The 21,957-nt window shown below is 40.2% G+C and overlaps 1 protein-coding gene and 1 long non-coding RNA gene across 2 annotated transcripts in view; one reads left to right on the top strand and one right to left on the bottom strand.

Annotated features, from left to right (window-relative positions):
* The window catches only part of LOC141928759 (uncharacterized), a 113,924-nt gene that overhangs the window by 81,405 nt on the left and 10,562 nt on the right, over positions 1-21,957 (top strand). The window contains exon 2 of the long non-coding RNA XR_012624860.1: positions 9,636-9,812. This is a non-coding gene — a long non-coding RNA (uncharacterized LOC141928759). The remainder of the gene's footprint in view (positions 1-9,635; positions 9,813-21,957) is intronic.
* Positions 1-21,957, bottom strand: part of ALDH1A2 (aldehyde dehydrogenase 1 family member A2) — a 58,012-nt gene that overhangs the window by 23,530 nt on the left and 12,525 nt on the right. The window contains exons 2-5 of the mRNA XM_074837438.1: positions 9,975-10,079; positions 9,634-9,774; positions 7,909-8,038; positions 2,002-2,063 (exon numbers count right to left, since the gene is read on the bottom strand). Of these exons, the coding sequence (XP_074693539.1) occupies positions 2,002-2,063; positions 7,909-8,038; positions 9,634-9,774; positions 9,975-10,079 (438 nt within the window). The remainder of the gene's footprint in view (positions 1-2,001; positions 2,064-7,908; positions 8,039-9,633; positions 9,775-9,974; positions 10,080-21,957) is intronic.

A 21,957-nucleotide genomic window follows, 5' to 3' on the forward strand; every position in this document is an offset into this window, starting at 1 on the left:
GGATAGTCCCACTGGTTTCAGTGGAAATGCCAGAGTAATAAAATAGCTGCATTTGCACAATCACTCTTATAAATGCATATAATAATCTCCTTTGGAAAGAAAGTAGAAAATATCAGTCACAAAGAGTCAGCCACTGGCCAGAACATATTACTGCCTGATGCATATCAGCTGCCACTCTCACAGACATCTCTCTAGCCCCTGGCTAGCTTGGAAAAATACACAACTGTCTTTCCTTCACTGAACACCCAATTTTTTACTCCCTCAGTTGTTTATAAACTTCAGAGACAAAGTGATGTTTTAATTCCATCTCCAGTATATAAACCTGGGAGGGGAGCTATAGGGCCAACAGTGTGCTGACAGCCTGCACTTCTAATGGTATTGCAAGGAGAGCTCTGAGGAGTTTTATAGGGCAGTATATAGCCCTGTTTATGCTACAGAGCTGCCAAAGAGCCTATGTTTTGATGGAAGCTAGGATGTGAAAGAGGATGAGGAGTTTAGTGTTAGGCTTGCTGTTTAATTTTATTTCTGTAATAACATATTTGCTAGTGTAATGGCTAAGTGCATGCAGCAGCCCAGGGGTTGTACTCCGTGACTGGTAGCTGTGGGGAAAATAATGTAAGAGCTTAGCAGCAGTGTTAGAATAGATGCGTATGACAGCCATGTTGAAGTTTTGAAGAACAAAGTTGGGGGAAGAATGAACAATTATGGTAGATGGCTGGGTACCCTGAACAAAGAGTTTTACAAATCTAAACTAAATAAATCCAGCTTTTGGCCTGATCTTCAGCCCATGGCCAAGTTTCTTCAACAGATCTGTCAGTTAAGCTCAATGAGACAAGCCTAAGAGATGTCCAGCAACTTTGGGGTTAGATGTTGGGGTTGTCGTTTTGCAAATGCTTATGCAAGTGCTTGGCTGAAGAATGGGGACAGAGCTGTGGAATCCCTCATTCATAAGGATCACTGTTGAGTCAAGTTAGGAGAGTGCATAGGTGTTTGCAGGATGGGTGTAGCCACAGACTCGGAGTCGTTTGCATGTTTCTCTGAGTTTCTATGGAGTACCAAACACAATAGCCACCCCCTAACAAAGACATGAAATAACACCAAATATAAATAGGGAAAAAGGGCTTAACATTGTTAAAGTAATCTTTTCTGGCTGCTCCTCTTTTAACGGAATTGCTGCATGTTGCTGTTTAGTGGCTTTGTGGTTAACATGAACAAAATAAAAAACCAACATCAACAAAAATTTCAGAGAATGTCCTGATTAGTTCCCCAGTGCTTTGTCAAGGAAAAAAGCTTCCACACAATATTTTAATAGCTATATGTGAGCCTCCCATTGCAATTTCTGCCAAAGCTGGTTAACTGGTTCTTCTGAAAAAGTTAGCTTCTCAGTGTAATTCCCATGCAGTGTTCAGCAAGAGTACTTCAAGGATGTATATTGGGGTGAGGGGGAGTATTAGATTTGATGAAATGCTGTGTTTCTCTCTCATAACAAATAAAACAAACATGTCATGTCTTTTATTAGCTACACAATGTTAATTGTAATGATATGTCTCCTGGAGTTTCCTTTTCTCCTCCAGCCTTGTAAAAGAAATAGCAGGAAAGAATGGAATTAAAATGCATCACATTCTCCCAGGAACTGAGGAGCCTGTTAAATCACAGTAAAAACTAAATAAATAAAAAGACTACCACAGCAAAGCATCAATTTTCCATAAGTTGTGTGAACATCCATAACCACTGACAGCATATTAACACTGTGTTTTGCTTTGCTTGTTTTAATCATGAGAATTCTATGACTTGAGAACTTAACTCCTAATAACAGAGCCTAAACCCTATTAGCATGTTCAAATAAGCATTTGCAGGGAGGCTGTTAAAGATATGTCAACAATATGAGCTCAGCTTTTTTCGTAATGGAAAACACACATAGCTGAGGACCATGTTTTATGTGTCTTTAAAGAGAGCTGGTTCAAATGAAAATAAATAGAAAGCGCTAGTAGAGATACTCACAGGGATGATCTGTCCACACACTCCGATGGGTTCGTGTCTTGTAAACGTAAAATAATCTCCATCTGAAACAGATGAGCATGGTTACTCTCAAGTGCAGTTTGACTTGGCAGAACAAAAAAAAAAAATAGAGGGGGAAAAAAAGCTCTAAGGATCAGCCTTTGATGGCAGTAAAAGAAATAAAGAAGTCATGGAAATGTTTTTTCATGAGCCAGCATGGGAAACCTAGGTTCAGGAGCAACCTAGCTGTTCTTTCTGTAGAACAAAGGAAGCAGGCATCCCATCAGAAAGTAACCTGCTTTGTTTGCTGGGAAAGCGGACAAGCTCTACAAAAAAGGGCAGTAGCAAGGAAGCCACTTACTGTCTCTGCTGATTTCGGGGTGAGAGAAGCAAAGGAAAAGTCACAAAGGCAATTTCTTGAAAGGCACGACTGGAACAGCAATATAAAGGTACATATACAAGCAGATGCGGGATGGTAGAGTAACATACATCTCACTCATCTTCCACTGAGGTCACGGGCAGTTTGAAGTAATGGAATTATATACCACAAACTGTACATGTGGAGTGAAGAGGTGAAGCCTGTGACTGACGTGTAATTGAGCATGATTTACTGCAGAAGACAACACTAAGGAGAATACAGGGGTCATCCTAGAGCCATGCTCTGAGTGCTGACTTCTAGAACAAGGCCTGTATCAGAAATGGCCTCGAGCTAAACAGGCAGGCAGTTTAAGCTTACAAGGAAGAGTTGGATGCAACTAGAAGACAAGACAACAGAGAACAAGAGAAGTTTTCACAAACCTTTTGGGCAAGGCAGAAGTGAATAAATAAATTAAAGGACCAGGTCACTGAGAACTTGGAAATTATGGGCTTTTCTCACTGGACTTTTGACAGAAATAAGAATATGGACTAAGATCCTAACAATAAAGATGCAGGAAAGGCAGACTGCCTATTCACAAGCAGCAGGTGTGAATGGTATGAGGCTAAAGGGAATTACTTAAATAACTCTCTGATCTGGTAATTATTTTTAAGGTTCTGATGAACAAAAATGGCAAAAAACTCCAGGGGCGAGAGGTACCATTAGTTAAAGTGAGTGCTGCACTGGATCTGCAGTCCTTAACTAAAGCACTGTTGAGCTCAGGGCAGCCTGAGTCAGGTCATGAAATAAACACATCGGCAAGGTGGGGTCAGGCCTGTGGTCTGTGTGAACCTTTCAGATGGCCTGGCCTGCTCAGAGCAGCAGCTCTCTGTGCTGGCTCATTTTGCACAGCTGGTATAAGTGACTGTCATGAGGGCTGAGGGAGTTCATGCTCTTTCACAAAGCTGCACGGTTGTTGCTCCTTCAGCCCTTGCCTGTGGTCTGGCAGTACATGCTGAGGTTAGACATGCTGTGATGTGATGTAGGCTTCTTCCCAGTTGATAAAGGGCAGGAAAATGACCTGCGTTGTATGGGGACCCGTTAAGGTATTGTCTATCAGCTCTGTTAGTGTGCTTGGCTTGCATCTGTGCAAAGTAGATCCTTTGCACTTTTGTACCTAAATTGAGTCTTGTGGCCGTATAAACTAGTCCAGGCTCAAACCACCTCTGAGTTTAGGTCAAATGTTTTTCAGTGAGGCTACAGCTGAGGGAAGGGCTATGCTAAAGGCATGACCTGAATGTGCCCCTTGGCCTGTAGTGCTTGGTCATCTAGAAAAACTTGAATCTCTTAGAAAAAGCATTTCAACTAAGTATGTGAGAATGATGAGAAGGTTACCTAGGCTCAATCACAGGAGATGATTTACCAGGATAGGAAATGGTCAGACGGAGGAAGGGAATAAAGAGGAGGGGGGATTACAGTGCTTCTGCTCCCATTGTCACTGTCCAATGCAGGGGTATGTGCCTTCCTTCACGTGGTTTGCGAGCAGCTGTGGCCTCTGCCCCATTCGGTCCGGAGCTGCCGCCAGCCTTGTTCAGTATCGGGGCAAGACCTAACTTCCCCACGGAGAGTGCCTTTTGGGAACCTGCTGCAATGTCCTGTACTATACATCTGGTAACAATAAATGGGTTAATCCATAAAGCTTCTTGGGTTTAAGTAAAGACTTCAACTTGAATTTGATTAGAAATAACTTATTTTCAGGTCTGCTTATTTCTGTACATCTACTTTACAGGATTTGCTCAGTAGAAACCTGAGCTAGAGTAGCTAATGCATCAGCTGGGGTCCAGATACAGAATAATTATGAGACAGGTAACAATAGTCTGCAACTAAGACAAGGGGCAGAACAGAGGAAATAAAGGAGGGAGGGAGAGAGAGAAAAGAGATTCACATCAAGAAAAGGAGGAAGAAAATAGTTGCTCAGTGGGTTTGCTCTGCATTGACAAAATGTCATCGCACTGTTCTGATCTCTAGAGGCTTAGCAACTGCCCAGTGGAGATGAGAATATTTGTTTCACAAATTGAGCTGATCAGTTTGATTTTCTAGGTTATCTTCCACAGATGCTAGCAGTGGTTCACAGACCATAGGAAGAATCATCAGACCAGACAGAGGTAAAGTAGAAGTCAAAATACAGAGAAGTATATACAGGCAAAACTGTCTAAGTGCTCAAGAGGCACCCAGGAGTCAGCTAAAAATACCAGCTTGTACTCAGTAGTACTGTGAGAGGTGGATTCTCAGCCAGAAGGTTGGTGACAACATAGCAGTAACACAGTTACGTTAGCACTGTCTGACTTTAGATTGCCACTGCATAATCATCACCACATGTCTGCGTGCTTCATAACATAAAGTTATAGATAACCTGAACCTGCTTGCCAAGTCAGACAAATGGTGGTTAATTCTACCAAACGTAGGCAGAACGTTCTTTCCACAGAGCAATACTTCCCATGCAGAGTTGCTTGCCCTGCTTTCTTTCACTAGACTCCAGACAGCTGCCCTTTTTGACACCTACTTCCAAAGTTCATCATCCACAGGCTTACTGTTAAGGTGGGATTTTTGAGGTTGCATCCTAACAATATCTTTGTGAGCATATGTGACTTGAAGTTATTTAGAAGCTTCAGATGCCTCTGGACAGGCCAAAGATATATCTAAGAGCTGCCTTGTCCATAACATAAAATAAGCTGTTACCATGGCAAAATAACTCAAGATTGATGAAGTGAATCAGTTTTTCTGAACAATAGCATAGAAAGGTCCCCCATCCTCAGAAATTAAAAAGACTTTTAAAACATTTTAGAATTTAAGATTAGTTTATATGTCATGCTAATGACACTTACTCCAAGATGCTATTGCTGATTATTGTGACTCTTTCCCTTCTACTAGCTGGCAGCCAGAAGAATATTGCCTGAGAGGGATCTGACAGTCTGATCCCACATCCAGTCTAAAAATTTGTCGTAAAAGTTTTTTTTTAATATTCTCAGCTGATGTAAACTGGCATTCTTCAGTCCTCACTGATACTAATAGAGCCAGATCAATTTGCAGCTACTTAGCACCTGGCCCAAAGATTTTTATTTTTTAATCAGAAAGAAAGCCCCATTTATCCAGGGATCTCACTTTGGGACAGCAATACCTTCCACAGATGTGTCTGCTCAGATTTCCATCAGGAGTCTCCATCCCGGATATTTTATTTGCATAACAATCAAAATACAGTCACATGCCTCATATAGCAGGACACAGCAAAGAAGTGGGTGAGAGCCGAGTTGGTTCTTTAAGCTGTGTATCATATGTTGATTGCTTGCATTCAGTTTATTAGTTTAACAGTTTCTAGTCTAGCCTCATTCTGTTTTAATTTGAATGATCAAGGCTTTACACGTGGGATCAAGCAAAGGGCAGTCTGAAGGTTTTAGCAGCTCTGGGACCAAAAGGAATGTGACTGTAAAACGCACTGTTCTTCTTCGACTTGTCTATCGCTTGCCTGTTTTTATTTTAGAGGAGAAGAAAAACTCAGCAAGACCAGATGAAAGATTAGGAGGTTTCAGATTTATTATCACACTGAACAGAAAGAGAAGGAGATTTAATAGGGTTTTTATTTTGGTTTTGTTGTCTTGTTTGGTTTCCTTTGATGAGCTGATGGTTTAAGTGAATGTAAAGAGCACCATTGTTTAACACTGGCCTTGCTCTAAAATAGCTTTATGAGAATGACAAATTTATGGTGTGAAACTAGAGGAATACAGAGGAGTGTTAAACCAAGAGGAAGAACTAACTGATACCCTGCAAATCTGTGAATGGACTTACGATTCTACGCTACTGATAACTGTGTTTGTTAGCACTGAAGTCTGCATTTAGGAAGGCATGCTGAAAATGTGCCTTCCTCTCCCCCAGCGTAGCCCACCTCACTGAAAAAAAATCAGGGTTTTCATCTCAAACACTACTTGAGGACAAGAATAAGCAGAGAATATTTATTCTCCTTAAGCTGGCAATGCCTTTTGGTGACTGATCTAAATTCTGTGTACCTGCGGGGCTAACGAGGGAGAAGGAGGCATTCACTGACCAGGGAGAAAGAGATCAGGGCACAGGAAATTTGCTGAATATATGAATTTATGGCATGCGCTGCACTTTTGCATGTTTAGATGTGAAGTGCAAGCAGCAAATCCAGGATTTATGAATCTCAGCCTAAATCACTGTGGAAATCTTCAAAAGTCCTTACATGAGAGTCTACGCCTGCAGTATTAATATTGTCATTTCTTTGGTGAAAATATACTAGTGATGATAAACGTCAGTCAGTACACACTGCAGTTTTAATAAGCTGAAACACCATGATGAGTAATGCTGCAGTAAGAGTTACATGATCTGTTTTCCTCCTGAAAATTCTGGGGCCACATTTTCATCTGCTTGCCTGACTTTGATAGTTTGGGGCTTTGCTGTACAGAGGCAAGCTAGTGTACTGTAGATATCATGTTACATAAAGTCATTTTATGGAAATAGATGGGCAACAGCAAAATTCATTTATTTGTGAGTGTGCCTTCCTGGTCTCCTTCAGTTAAAGTGTAATAAACATGCACGCGCAATGAACAGTGTGCACCGGGAAGCCAAAAAGAATCCATAGAATAAATGTTGGTTTTCCTTACTGTTTTTCCAAAGATACAAAATAAATCAGGTAAAAGATGAGTATATTTATCTTAACAACTGCACCTGCATAAAATCATTCTTTGCTATCATGTGCCTTTTTGCATAATTATAGCTGTCAGTACATCTAGTCCAGAGGGCAAATGAATATATTCGCAACAGAAAATGCAGCCTGTATTTGTTAAACAGCTGGGAGGGAGGGACAGGAGGAAGAGACTTGTTAAATAAAAATAATGGTAAGTATTTTTTCTTATCTCTTTAGCAAAATACAAGAACAGAATAACTGATTTCCTAGCATGTATGAAGATTTATTTCATACATACAATATAGAACTCATCCCACTGAATAATTTGAAGAAGCATATAGAACAAAATATATCCGATACATATGTGGAGTTCTCTATAGTAACATTACAAACTCTCTCGAAGTAGAAATGAATTTGGATCCAGTGTTCTTAGTCCCAAGTAAAATGATTTGCATAGGCAGTAGGAAGACATATAAACAAGATATATAAGTAAGCATACCATTTCTTAAAGAGGCAGATAACAGTATTTTCATGTGTTCCAAGGTATTTGGCAGGATTATACCGCATTCATTTTTCTACGTGTAACAATATTTAAATGTAGGGATTGGGCTATCTCCTTCTCAGATGGACACATGCAAAAGAAACAAAACACTCTTTGGGATGTGCATGCAGGGCAAAACAATAGCAGGTTCATCTAGTCCAGCCCTTGCTGACTTTCAAACATCTGCTTCAGCAACATACTACACACTATAAGGCCAAAACAAGGTTCTCTTCTACCTTTCATGAAGCTGTAATCTATTAATCCATTTGGCCATGAGAAGGTTTAGGTGCATACCTGTGCTTTGATCCCCCTTACCTACAGGAATGGTCATTCCATGGATTTTGTCTGCCCAACCGGCATAATACCTCAGGGTTTTTATGACTCCCTGAAGATCTACATAGAAAGCTTGCAAGAAAGGTTTGCCACTGTTCAGTGATTCCATAGTCTAGAGGACAAGAAAAATAAAGAGATGTAAGCACAGTAGCATTTTTAGACTATTGTACTTAAGTATTCACTGTCTTAATAGCTCTTCAATCACGACAAAGATTTTAATGAAGACTAACCTTTGGCATAGTCTTAACTCAGAAGGTTCAGAACAAGTATCTGATCCCCTTTGTTACTTCTTTTTACAAATGTGAACAAAAAGCATTTTCCATTAAAAAAATCTGGTTCCTTCTGGAATATTCTGGAATGACTATGATTTTAAGAATGTGTGCGTGCGTGTGTGTTTATGTCTGTGTGTCTGTCTGTCTTGTGGGTTTGTGTGTGTATCCACATGCATGTACATGTGCCTATGTGTATTTTGGACCTAATAGCCACTGTGCTTGGTCCAGATATATAAATGCTAAATTGCTTTAATCAGGAGCCAAGATAAAAATGCCTGTCAAACTAGGTTCTGTTATGTTAATGATAACAGCTGAGAAGGGGCTCCTTGTAACCCCGTATTAATGATCTGAATCCATAAAGAGAAGAATGGACATATCCCTCTTTATATAATTGATGTGAATATAAAAATTTCTCTATATGGCTGCCAAGACTCCTGCTGAGGTCTGAGATATCTATACTGTACAGCCAGTTTATTTATTGCCATCAAATAAACAAACTCTCCTCTAGGGAAGCTCATAAATTAACAAGCTAATGTCCTTATTTTGAGTTAATATTCCTATTTTTTAAAGTATCTTATAAGCTATCCTCTTAGGGGTTCCTAAGATCATTTAGCAAAAAGAATCCAATAAAATATCCTAAGATGTTGAGTAGCTTAACTCATTCTCAATAGCTGTCTAATAGAACTCGTTAAGAATGGGCAAAGTACGCCCATGTGTAGCACACCAACCATCAAATGAGTTTCTATAGAGAAGAATGGAGGCCTAATTCTGCACTGACTTATATCCCCAAGAGCAATTAATGGCATCGCCTGCAGTGCAATTCAGTAAAGAACTTGGCTCTAGAAATAAAAATCAAATGACAGGCAGAGTAAACTTGATTTGCTGTGCACTTCCTTCTCCCTGTGGCGATTTTACAGTATACACTGGTGGTAAGATGATTTAAGTGTTGACAAAGCTGGAATTAAGATGTTCACCAGCTTAGTTCAAAGCACTTGACATGTGGAAAACAACATTAACAATGCCACTGTTTAGATGACTTCATACATGAACAAAATAGTGCAGTACCCAAAATTCATGTTACCAGTTGAGTGTCAGTAAGCATTTCACCTGCCCTTTCATTAATATCTGCACAAATCACTCAGTCTTCCATTTTTTATTTTAGAATAGTTAAAAGCGTGCAGAAGAGGCATACACATGTGTGCACACCCATTCATCTGTCTGATATCCAATTTAAAGCTCATTTGAGTCAACTGGAAGACTCTTGTTGACTTTTACAAGCTTTGGATCAGATCTTAAGTAGACAGTCAGCCATTTTAGCCATCGAGCTGAGTGTAGTTTTCAAATATAATTCATATTAACACATTTATGAACTAATTTGCTCTCAGAATGTAAAACTGTCATGTGATTTGACTGTTGATTTTCATGTGCCACTTACAGCAAGAATTGCCCTGTCTCTTTCGACCAAGTCTGCCAGCTTATCCAAAAGATGGCCTCTTTCCGATGCATCCATTCTCCTCCAGACTGAACCTAGAGAAAAAGCAAGTCGAGCTGCCCTCACTGCTTTGTCCGTATCAACCTGTCAAGAAGGAAGAAAAAAAAACCAAAGGCACTGAGGTAAATAGCATTACCAGGCTTATGAAATTTGCTGTTGGTACAACCTTAGTCACATGACGGGGTTTGGAACTGTGATTAGTAAAAGAACTGTCCAACAGTGCTATTCTGGACCTGTTGCTTTGATCTGTTTATACATTTCTACCCATTCACAGGATGCATTACCTTGTCAGCTTCCTGGATCTCACAGATCTGCTCTCCTGTTGCTGGATTATATACTGGGAATATTCTCCCACTTTCAGAATTTTGCCACTCATTATTGATGAAAATCTAGAAAGGAAAAAAAGTCATCAGTCCTCCTGCATGAAGAAACAGTAATGTATTACAGTTTTCAAGAGTTCAGGCTAAGGGTCAGTCCCTGATGTCTTTCTGTGTTCTGTGTCAGTGTCACTATAGAAGCAACATCAAGCTCTAAATAACTTGTTTGACGTTCAAATTTGGTTCAAAAACTGTAACAAATAAACTAAAATATCAGAGAAAAAGCCTTGAAACTGCTGGAGACAAGACAAGAAGTAATCATTCAATTCAGTAAGTAAACATTTGGTCACTGATACAACCCAGTCAAGGCTGAATAATCTCAAACATCACAGTTCTTCAATACACAGTCAGTTGATTATAGCTACAGTGATGGGTTGCAGCACAGAATTAACTTGCTTATCTGCTTGGAACAATGGAAATTGTTAAATTTTCAGTGTTGACATCATTTTAATTGTCATGGGCAAACCAAATTTGAATTTTAATGGTGCTGACAACAGCTGTCTTGAGAGAGGTAATGACAAATGAGTTTATTTAAAGTAGATTTTTACTGGTAGCTGCATACATGCCAGTTATTTTCTACTGAATGACTTTCAAGAACAGGATGCAACTATTTATTAGCAAATATGAAAGAAGTCACTCTAGGAAAATGACTGAGTGAAAGGTTTTACAGGTATTCAGACTCTTCCTGTCCTTGAAACCTTTCTAAGAATCACAGAATCACAGAATCAACTAGGTTGGAAAGGACCTTGAAGATCATCTAGTCCAACCATTAAAATCAATGGGAATTCTACCACTGACTTCAGTGGAGGCAGGAGTTCACCCCTAGATAGAAGGAATGTTCACCACCCTTTTTTGCATGAGGGGTTAAGTTGTGTTTATAGAGACAGGGACCTTTCTCTGGTTGCAGCAAAGCAAAGCCCCACACCCCATACAGAACCTACAACTGTGGATGAGTGGGAAGCCAAGGGACTCTGAAAGATTCCTGAGGCTCAGTTCCACTCAGAGATACTCAGGTGGTAGGAACTGGCCTATCTTTTTAGATCATGGCTAGAGAAGAAGAAAGAATGATATAATGGTATCGGTCCAGTTTTCTCACAGAACCACCACAGACGCTGGCACAAAAATCTGTCCCACTGATTAGGCAGACTAAACATCAAAACAACTTGGCCAGAGTAGTACTTTACCACCTTTTTAGTCTTCCCTTTCTGCTGTCTTACTACCATGCAATAAAGAAGCTGTTACCTTTGTACTGGTACATGGCTCAGGTCAGCCAGATGAGCTCAGGGAGACAATGGAAGACAGCTCATGTGTAAGGACTTTGCTTAAATGACATCAGGTTGTTGGCTCCTTTTTTGTCTGTTTTCTTTATAGCAAAGTTTGATGTGGCAACACCAGGACAAAAAATTTACATGTTTTTCATGTGGAAATGAATGGAATGTAATACTTGTCTCTTCTAGTCAAAGAATAGTATGATATGATTATAGATCAGCTGATGATTTTTTACTCTTGGAATAGTACAATGAGGATAGCGGCACCAGCCTGCCAACCAGTTTAAAATTTACTCTAACTTAAGTGTTTACAACTTGTCTGATGGCAAACAAAGCATCAGCATCAAAATGCTGGGTGTTTACGGAAAGAGAATCACCAAAGCTTTAACATATCTTTAAGGAAGGAAGGAAAACCATAGAGAGCTAGTCGTAAATTGATGAGAAGAAACTAAGCTGGGAAAAAAAATCCAACTCTATTCTAGCAAAAAAAGCAGCCAAGAGAAAATACAGTCAGAAGGCTCAAGATGAACAACTGCAACACCAAAGGGTATAAAGTGTCTGTAAAATAAAGGAACGCGGTGAGGACTTGGTGTGCCTGCACACTCATACTTGCACATGAAGGTGAAGACGTGTCTGTAGAGTTTTCTGTTACCAGACATGAGCTTGCTCAACCTGTTCTCCAAGCCAAAAGTGAGCCATGTAGCTGTGCTCCTCTCAGCAGGGCTTATTAGCTCAGGCTCAGTACCACGCTAACTGCAGTGACATAGCTTCTGGGTCAGAGCTGACTCATGTCCGGCTGACTGAGGACATGGGCAGAAGGAACCTGTGCCTGCCTGGGAAAGACCCTGGCGATATAATAGCTGTGCACAGAAACCAACAATTACATATGCTTTTGCTTTTATTGATGGGCTGCCATTGTGTTTCCTCATCTTCCCTGTGCCTCTAGCCTCAGCCACTTTGCTGTGTGCCCTTCCATCCATTTCAGTCTGTCCTTCCCTCCTTTTTGTTTTGGTTTTCAGAGGTAGCTGAACCCAGGACCTACCTCACCATTACCCATCTATTGCTTTCTTTGCACGCTGGTACTTATCTTGAAGGTGTTCATGTTCTTGGACTGTAAGCTCCTCAGACTGTGGGTGCTGTCTTCCTGCTCAGTGATTACACTGCTTTGCAAACTGAAGTACTGGTCCCCGTTAGGACATTTTGGAGCTAACCCATCCAAAACAAGATCATACAAGAATCACCAGTTTGATCTCTAGTGACTAACACCATAAGCCGAAACCCTTTGGTGTATCATTGTCACTTCTTAGACTGTAAGTGAAACAAAGAAACTCTGAGATCTGAGACCTGTGTGGAAGGAGGATTTTGCTGTCATCCTTTCCATTGAGTTAGTTCAGTGGAGTTAACTCCATGCCCAGAGTGTGGGGGGGTGCACTGAGAAGGGAGGGGAAGGGAGGAAGCTTTGCAGCTTCACAGCTTCAGGAGCAGATGGCCAAAGGAGATGTAAGGATGTTTGTTTAAAGTTACAGTATGTACATAAACACATAGGTTCCTCGTGTGATCTGCCTTGAAAGAATAAAAGTTAGGTTGAGTAGAAGAACCTGAGAAGTGGAGGCAACAGCAATTCAGTACTCTTCCCTTACAGAAGTGGTCTGCTCTTTTCTAAAAAGGTTACAAACATGTTAACTACGTTCTGCTGGGATGAGCACCTATCATCAGGTTTGCTAGTACACAGGACACGTATTTGTTCTTAAAATACATTTCACCATAGGAATAAGAAATAGTGCCTTGGAATTACAAAAGAGCATTGCAATTCAAGTTGGCTGAACTATAAGGTGTATTATTTTATTGAATGCTCGATTTATCCCACAGATTTAGAAAAAGACCAGTAATAGCAAATATTTCAGATAGGACGCGGGAAGGATCTATTTGGCATAGAGTTAGAGTTGAAGGCAAGAGAAATTGCTACTGTTAATGGTTAATGTTAGTTTCTTCCTGTTCCACTTTCTATAAACAAGGTATTGCCTATACAAGCTCATTACTGTAAACTGAGCACATTTAAATTGGCAGTAAAATCAGAGTATTTACTCTAGTGCACAAATAAAGTACCTAGTCCCATATTTTGGAACAGTTTCAAGTCTTGAAATCCAGCAGCTGGCGGCTTTACAAGCAAAACCTTACACTTAAATAATTCACTTTTGAAAGTTTTAGGTGTTCTGTGTCAGGTAGTACCATTCAGCAGATATTCCTACCACCAAGACGCAGATTCTTTTGCAATAAATTTGCATTCACAGGGGCTTTTATAACTCTTCCAGCACTACTGACTCCAATGGCTGTTGATTAAACGTATATATCCTGTACATTTAATCTGACTTTCATTATGGCCACTTCGTAAAAATGCCATGAAATGGACAAGCGATGACACATTGCAAGAACAAGGAATCCCTGCAAAGCCTCAAATTGGGTTTTTTTCTGCCTTATTTATAGTGACCATGGTAAAGGCTAACTCTAAATCAGGGAGAATATTTGACAGCAAATGTTCCTATCTATGGATTATATATAACCCATCCTAAACACCAGATGAAAAAGGGGTAACCCTGGAAAAAAGAAGGGCTTGCTTCCATGTAAATCATGCTACAAATTGGACAACACCCAGTGAGTTCATTGTTCAACCTCAATTGCGAAGGCTATTCACGTTTACTATTCCCCTGGAATCAATGTTAATTAAGGCTGACTGGGGCTATAAATCAGCCTTTGGTTTTTACAACTTAATTCAGCATTAAGCATATATATGTAAATAAAAGGTAACTGATTAACCACTTGAGTTTTCCAGGAGTTACTGAGGTAATTTGTTTTTGTTTGAGTCCTAGTGTTACCTTTGTGATTTGCAGTAAGGACAAGTATATAGTATGTCATGTATTTGCTATGCGGTATTGTGAGTAGTTAAATAATCTGGCCTGTTGGGTGCTATCAACAAAACTGTGCCAAAATGGAAAGGGAAGAAGGGAACACTTGAAAAATTTTTGAACATGTGAACATTCAGTTTGCCATCTACTCTCAGTAGAGCCAATAACTGCAGTCATGTCAGAGCAGGAGGAGAAAACACAAACCTTCCTGTTGTCTCTGTCAGTACAGTGATTTGGCCAAGAACAAACCCAACTTGAAAAACAGACAGTGCCTCTTCTAAGTGAGGAATCTGGCTGTAGTTGGTGTACAATGGTCTAAGGAGGAAACAAAATACTGTTTGTTCACCAGCAACGCCGCCTAAGGCAACACGCGGACCAGGGCAGCAGCTGAGGTAGCGGGTGGGTGAGGTGTGTACGTGTGTGGGATGGGCAAGTTTCAAACAGGCCTCACGGTGCAGTAGGTGTGGTTGGAAGCTCCTGGTTGCCCCTGTGAATGTGCCCTTGGAGTGTCATCGTTCTCATGAGATATCATCATAAAGGTCTCTTGATAATTTCCGTTCCTTTCCAAAGGAAAGATGGAGAGGGCATGGCATTTTCCTAAAAGAACAGGCAGCTCCCCCTTGGTACTGACAATAACCTCTTCCTCACACACACATGTTCTTATAGACCTTTTGACAGAACTTTGTAAGATAATGGTCCCACCACATATTTGCTAGGTTCAAATTCTGCCTGTGGTTAATTACATACAGCCAGTGTTGACAGAGTTCCATAGGACTAATCAAGGAAGCAGTGTGACCCATCGTACAGGGCACATGACTGTTCAGAGCCTTTGACGTACCAGATCATACAAAATAAGTATACAAAGGAAAATTAAAATTCAAAGTTGTCATATAAAAATACTTTGAGACTCTACTGACATGTAGTTGGAAGGAAATCATATATTGCATTTTGCATAAGACCTGCGTTTCAGAAGCATTATGCACTGAGTTCAATAGCATTTTTGGATGCTCATCAGTTTTGAAATCAAGCCAAGAGTAAATGTTTTTAGCATAAAGCAAAGCAAATTAAGATTTGCAAATAAACAACTACAATATCTTGTTTAAGTAGCCATCTGTCCCAGTTGGCTTACTAATAATTAGCAACTTAATGTTCATTTCTAACCATGCAGGTAATTGGAGTGATAAGTATTCAAAGAGAAAGGGATGTGTACAAAACCAGGCTGAACAATCTAATCTGCAATGCAGCAGTAGCAAAATTTAGAGCAGGGAGAAAATACATAGGATTTTGTGTTTTCATCGCTATTTACCACTGAGGAAGTACAAAACAAATATCTTTGTGGGTGGGTGTGTATAAATATAATTAATTAAAAGGCAGCACAGAACTAATCCCTCCTTTGCAGCTTGTAGTTGAATGAGATTTGGTTTCGTGGCACTACAGATTCCCTCTGATGTTCACCGGGGGCTAGTCCTGGATTTGGAAAATTGAACTGATTTTTAAATTCACTGGGATTCCTGAATGCTCGCTGCCTCTCTTTTTTGTATTGTTTTCCCTTAAAACATATAGAAAAAAAAGTAATTTGGGCCCCTTTAATTCATAAGAGTAATCAACACAGGTGGCAACAATGTAACTTTTCATTTCCTTTCTTGAAAATGTTCTCAAATGATGTGTGAGTGAAATGATGATCTACATTCTTAATTTGATATTGCTTAGTGATGATGTCATCAGACATTTTCTTCAGGCTCCCCAGCTGTATAAGTAAGAACTTCAGCCAGTGGACAGACAGTGGCCTAGCATTCAGCTCGTTGGAGGTGGAATTATTTTCCCATGGATTTAATAAACAATGTTTTTGTGCTGTTGCAGCTCCAGAAATGTTTTTTGGTACAGGAAGAGGATTTTAACATCCAAATAATAATGGCTTCCCACAGGAGATATGGTTCTGGATGAATGGAGGAAGGAATGGGAATTTCCTAACTCAATTGATTTAGTAGCTGGTTATAGTTTCATTCCATCAAAGATCTTTTTTTCATATGTGACTCTCTCCTTAGAGAGCTTTTGACGTTAAATCTGCAAGGATGGGGGAGGGGGCATGAGATGCCAAAGTACTTTATAAAAGAATCACAGCTGTTGGGCCCTCACATCTTCTCGTAGCTGGAGGCATTAAGAAATACATAATGGCATTTTTTTTTTGGTGGGGGGGGACACACAACAATTTTAGAGGCATGCAAAAATTCCAGCAGCAGCATTTCCCTTGGTAAATACTGCATAACATCACAGATACCGGGCACCTGTGCCTCAGTCTGGTCAGGAAATTTCATATCCTTTCCCATCTCGGCAACTTCATTTCCTCTCCTTTGGAAACGTTTCAAGAGTCCTAACGATTAGTACAATCGTAAGGGAATGAAGTAGAAGGGATTGCCAATCAGAAGTGCAGCTTGTTTATTTTCTCAAGCTTTGTTTTCCTTCACTTTTATGGCTGTCTTGATACAACAAATCTCTCACATTCTAGCCAGAGTGTGTCACGGGGCACTCCTGGGAGTGACTGGAAACCAACAGCTGGCTACAGAATCAGCAAAAACCTGGTTTATAAGTAGACACTAGGAAAGCAAAAGCCAGCCCCATCAGACCGATTGCTGACTGGCCAGCGATTGATCATCAGTGCCATTTTATTTTATTTTTAAGAAGGGGATTTTTTCAGGTGAACTGCTCCTTCTGGCACTTCACAAATCATCAGCCCCAGACTTTGAGGCCAACCTCCCCAACCATGCTCAGTGCAGACTCCTGCTCCTCAAGGCACTCTGCGAATGAGCCTTTCGTTGGGCAGCGCCAAGGACTGCATCGCTTCCAAACGATACGCCTACATAAATCAAGGCAGGCTGGCTGGCTTCAGTATACAAACAGAAATGGTTATCATGTTGTTCTTTATAGTTATTACCACAGAGCAGTGTTAGTCCTGCAGAAGTTACCCAGATTTTGGTTCTTGTAACGAGATGCCTTTCAACTGTGGAGGAACCGTAATTGTTTTAAGAGTAGCAGTGAACTGTACGTGTGTAGCCCTGAACTTTGCACTAAATTTAATTCTGGGAAGCAAGCTCCTGTGGATGTGGCTGGTTTTCGGCCACTAGAGGTCCAATCCCACCCACAGTAAAATAAAAAGAAAAATCCAACTGGTTTCAGTGGGAGCTGAATCAGGCCCCAGTTGATGAAAAGGCAGCAATGGCAACAGCCTCCAGAGGGATGTTTGTACTGGGAGACAAAGCTGTTTCACTGGAAACTTGACACCTGCTCTAGAGTCTGTGAGGTCTGCAAGGGCCAACCAAAACCAGAACATGTTGATTTTTATTTTTCTTCTTTGGCTGCTGGATTGTCCTGGCTCCTTCCCTCTCCTTACCTCACACTCTCCCCCCACCTCAAAAAAAAAAAAAAAAAAAAAAAAAAAAGAAAAAGATTTGAAAAGGAAGAAGAGCTCTTTTCTAAAGCTGTGTGTGTTTTGGGTGTTTGAGTTTTTTTAAAATGCATTTGGACCTCAGAACTAGAAGGATAATATCATGGCTTTTAGACATGGTCTACCATAAATGGGGGTTTCCTTCTTAAACCCAAGCTTGAAATTTCACTTAAGAACTCCAGAGTCCAAACTTCAGCGTATACTGAGAGGGCTGGAGAATTTTAAACATTTAGAAACATACTACAGCAGTAAGATCAAAAAAGTGGACTCAGAAATAAAATGCACAAGAAGTGAATGAGGCTGCTCTAGTTTCACTGTCAGCACAGCAGTACAACAAAATCTAGTAGAATTATGTTTACACAACCTGAGTCCTGTGCCAAGGGTACCTGTCTGGATAAGACTAGAGAGTTCAGCTTCTCTGGATGTAACTTCCAGGGAGCAAGGCCTGAGCCAAGCTTACTAAAGTCAAAAACAGTCCTTAACACCAGCGGACTTAGGATCAGAAGCGAAGTATTTAAAATAGGTTGAATACATCAAGGTCTCACTGACATTTCAGCATGTGTTAATGAAGCCAGACTTCAGTGTGGCAGACATAAGCTGGAGGAGGATTCATACGATCTAGCACCTAATGGTGGCATTGAATGCAGCAGCTCAGTCTCTTTCCAGGCCTGGTGGGGTGGGAGGAGGGGGAGCAGCACTTCCTTAGGGCAGCACCCGCCACCTCAGGTGTGCTCAGTCACACCCGAGGGCCTGTCTCTCAGTGGCTGCTGCACTGCCCACTCATCTAGACACCTTGTTTAGGTGCTTAAAGGTAGATATGGCGAGGCCCCTGCTGAGCCAGCTCACAGTTAGTATAGGTTTGGGGAATGGTATGCTAGGAAATGGGTGTGACTGGGAGGAGAAACTGGGGGGATCCAGGGTCTCTGAGCAGCAAATGGAATCAGAGAAAGGGCTTGAAGCTTCCTGTCAGTCTGCTGTGAAAGTGGAATGTAACATGATTTTTTCTCCCCCCTGTCCCAAATCCCTCACACCAAATGTTTGACCTGCCTATGTTCCTGTCTTAATTAGTCTTCTGTCTTTCTGGGAGCTGGGTCTGTTCTTTTGCAAATGGCAGCACATCAGACAGGGGAAACCTGTCATGTTTATTTTCTGAGCTGTAGGGGGCACCCATTTGAAAAAACTCCCATCTTATCTAAACGTTTTTGTTTGTATGATTTTGAATTAGGAAGTGTGAGTAATTAGTTAAGAAGATTAAATGTCTTAACAACATGCAGTAGCATGCTTACTTCCCTCCTCCCCCCGCCAAGTATTTCCTGCCTAAAACCCAGGCTGCCAAACTGTGATGATACCCTTTTCTATTTTAGTTTCTCACTGTGCCACATGCTGATATAGCATCCGTTATTTCAGTTCAGTCTCATTAAAGGGATTATTTTGCGCCTGGTTGTTCAAGAAAATTAATCTAAAGACAAGAAACAAGATTGTATTGTCTGTTGAACTATACACACCACAAACATTTTACTCCTTTTGGCTGCCTTATTAAACCTGTGGGAAGAAACTTTACTTACAGCACATAAAGGCTTTCCTCAACGTAATTTCTACTTGGTTTCAGTTAATGAAGAATTTATCTGCTGTTAGTAGCACAATACAGGAGCAATAACACTTTCCCATAGCTCAGGTAGTATTTCATGTATTCCTAAGAAACTAAGCTCCTAAGCTTTACCTACCCTCTCACTTGTGGGGCTCTCTAATTGCTGGAGAAGAACATTTACTGTGTTGCTTAACTGCACCAAAAAACATTGTTTCTGAAGTGAGGATGACTGAAAAATTAAGTATGCCCTACATTTCCACTAATAACAAAGAAAAGCCCTCACTGAATGATTTGGGTAAAGATGGCAGTGTTTCTTATGGAGTATGATCCTTGATGTCGCTTATTGCACCTTAAAAAATGAAATAATGAAAGATTTCTACAAATCTGTTAAATTGGGAGTGGAGAGGAGGGAGTATTTGTTTACAGAATCAATTATTGGGCTGTCACTGGGCTTTAATGAGGTTGTGGCTATTAAGAACTTGATCCTGAAACCCTTCCACGAGCACTCATTTGAAAAGGTGGGAATGAGGAGGGGTTTGTACAAACAAGACTAGTATTAGTCTGTATAGTTTTCTGGTGTTTTGCATCGTCTGTGGCACTGCAAGTCTTATGTGCTTATTATGTGTGACATAAAACAGCGTGATCTATTTATTTGTACATGGGAAACATGTTCTGCCATTTAAAAGAATCTAGCAGATCATCACTTGTAGGTAACTGCTATTTTAAATGTTCATCACCAAAGAGCAAGTTCTTACTTAGAAATTAGCTATGCTGCACAAATAAACACTCGCACTAGGATTTCAGACACTATAGGCAACACAGAAAAATACAATGGGCAAATTTATTTTGACTTAAAAGCTCTGTCTGAGAAAATTACCTTATAACTACACATGAGAAATTGCTGGAATGTCAACTTCATTTGCAGTGGCCCCTTATGGCCTGATCACCCTCCCTGGCACGATAAATCACTGGCAAGATCCTTACCTTAACACGTTTGATCTCAGCTCAGCAAGACTTGGTTTTGATGTGAAGAACTCCAGATCTGTTAGGTCAGAGACAAATAGCAGAGCCACTGACCTGCAAAGTGCTAACTCTATATTAGACCCAAGTGAGCAGTGTTAAGCTCCTGGAAAGTTTGCCTTCACTTCTACTTTGCATCCTGAATATTTTCAAATATTACTGTTAGCATGTTTTGCTAAATGATGCCAGGGACATTTCCTCTCATGTTATTCTGTACGTACAGAATCCACAAAAAGTCAAACACACAAATAAGCATGCAGTATGAGAGGCATTAGCTTGGATAAACTGTTAGAATTTCTGCACTTTAGGACGACATGAAATAAAACTCAGTATTTATCAGTTTATTTAATTTACATAAATGCTTGCACTGTCCCTTTTCTACCTAGACCCATGTTATTAATATCATCAATAACGATATTCACCTGTACGCTCATTAAGGTGACTGGACGTGCCTGTATGTGCATGTCCGTACATACAGAAATTCAAACTACTCCTAAAAAAAAAAAAAGATCCAGCTTGTGACATTTGCATTCAAAGTCTGAACTTACAAAGACCAGTTTTGTGGCCACTCAGTTTTGCGGCCTTAGTTTGAAACTATTCCTTATTTTCCTGGTTAAACAGTCACTTATCTCTACGCTAGTAAGCAGGAGTGTTAGTCTACCAGAAAATTGGATGTTCTTAACGGGCTTTGGGGGAGAATAGCTTTGTATCGTCAGCATTAAGTTAAATCACATTAAGCACCCACTTACAACATAGGGATTACCACTTATGACATCTCTGGTGAAAGCCTTTAAAACAAATTGTTGCGTTTGTTGGAAGAAGCTGTGAGATAACAATTCCCAGAAGTCTGATTTATAAACCCTTTTTGCTCTTCAAGAAGATGCAAAGGAACCCAACACCTCTCCTCTCATTCAATGCTGCAATGAGATCTCTCAGGCTAGAAATTCTTTTCAATAGTAGGTCTTGGGAAATACTGGTTTATTTACTTTAGAATTTTTTTTCTGGAGAGAAGAAACCTTCAGCTAGATTCCCTTTCCTCAGAGTTCAGTTCTGACTTCTCCAGTTCTTTCTGTTGATAAGCCATTGACTTTGCATATACAAAACTGGAATGGGTCATTCTACATTTTTATTATTCATCAGGCTGATTGGGGAGAACTGGGCTTAAACTGTCAAAGCATCCTGCTGTGCTTGGATACCTGACAAATTTACACCCCAAAGTACACTGTGGTGCTAAGACTAAAATTGGATGTGAAGCGTTCTTGCAAGAGCTGATTACAGTCCCAAGCAAATAAAACACTTCAGGGTATAGCAAAATAATGCCAATAGTTAATAGAGTTTAACATTTTTATATATGACTGGCAAGCTACTCTGTATGGAGATGTAGGCCTGCATGAAAAATGAGCTCTTCTATTTACCTTTAAATAGAAGCAGACTAATAACTTCGAGTGTGTAAATTAAAAACATGACCCTCAACTTTTGCCAAACATGCAGCATTAAAAACATGGACTAAGGCAAAAACAAAACCTAACTATACAGAGGTTTTTTTAAATGAGCAAGGTAGGTTATAAGTCTTGTCAATAAAAAGCCTTCCTTAAGAACAAATGTTCATATATGCAGTCCTGAGATTATTTTTTTTTTCCTCATTTCCTTTAAAATACCTGTTTCTTTT

Source organism: Strix aluco, chromosome 12, assembly GCF_031877795.1.
Source record: "Strix aluco isolate bStrAlu1 chromosome 12, bStrAlu1.hap1, whole genome shotgun sequence".
Lineage (NCBI taxonomy): Eukaryota > Metazoa > Chordata > Aves > Strigiformes > Strigidae > Strix > Strix aluco.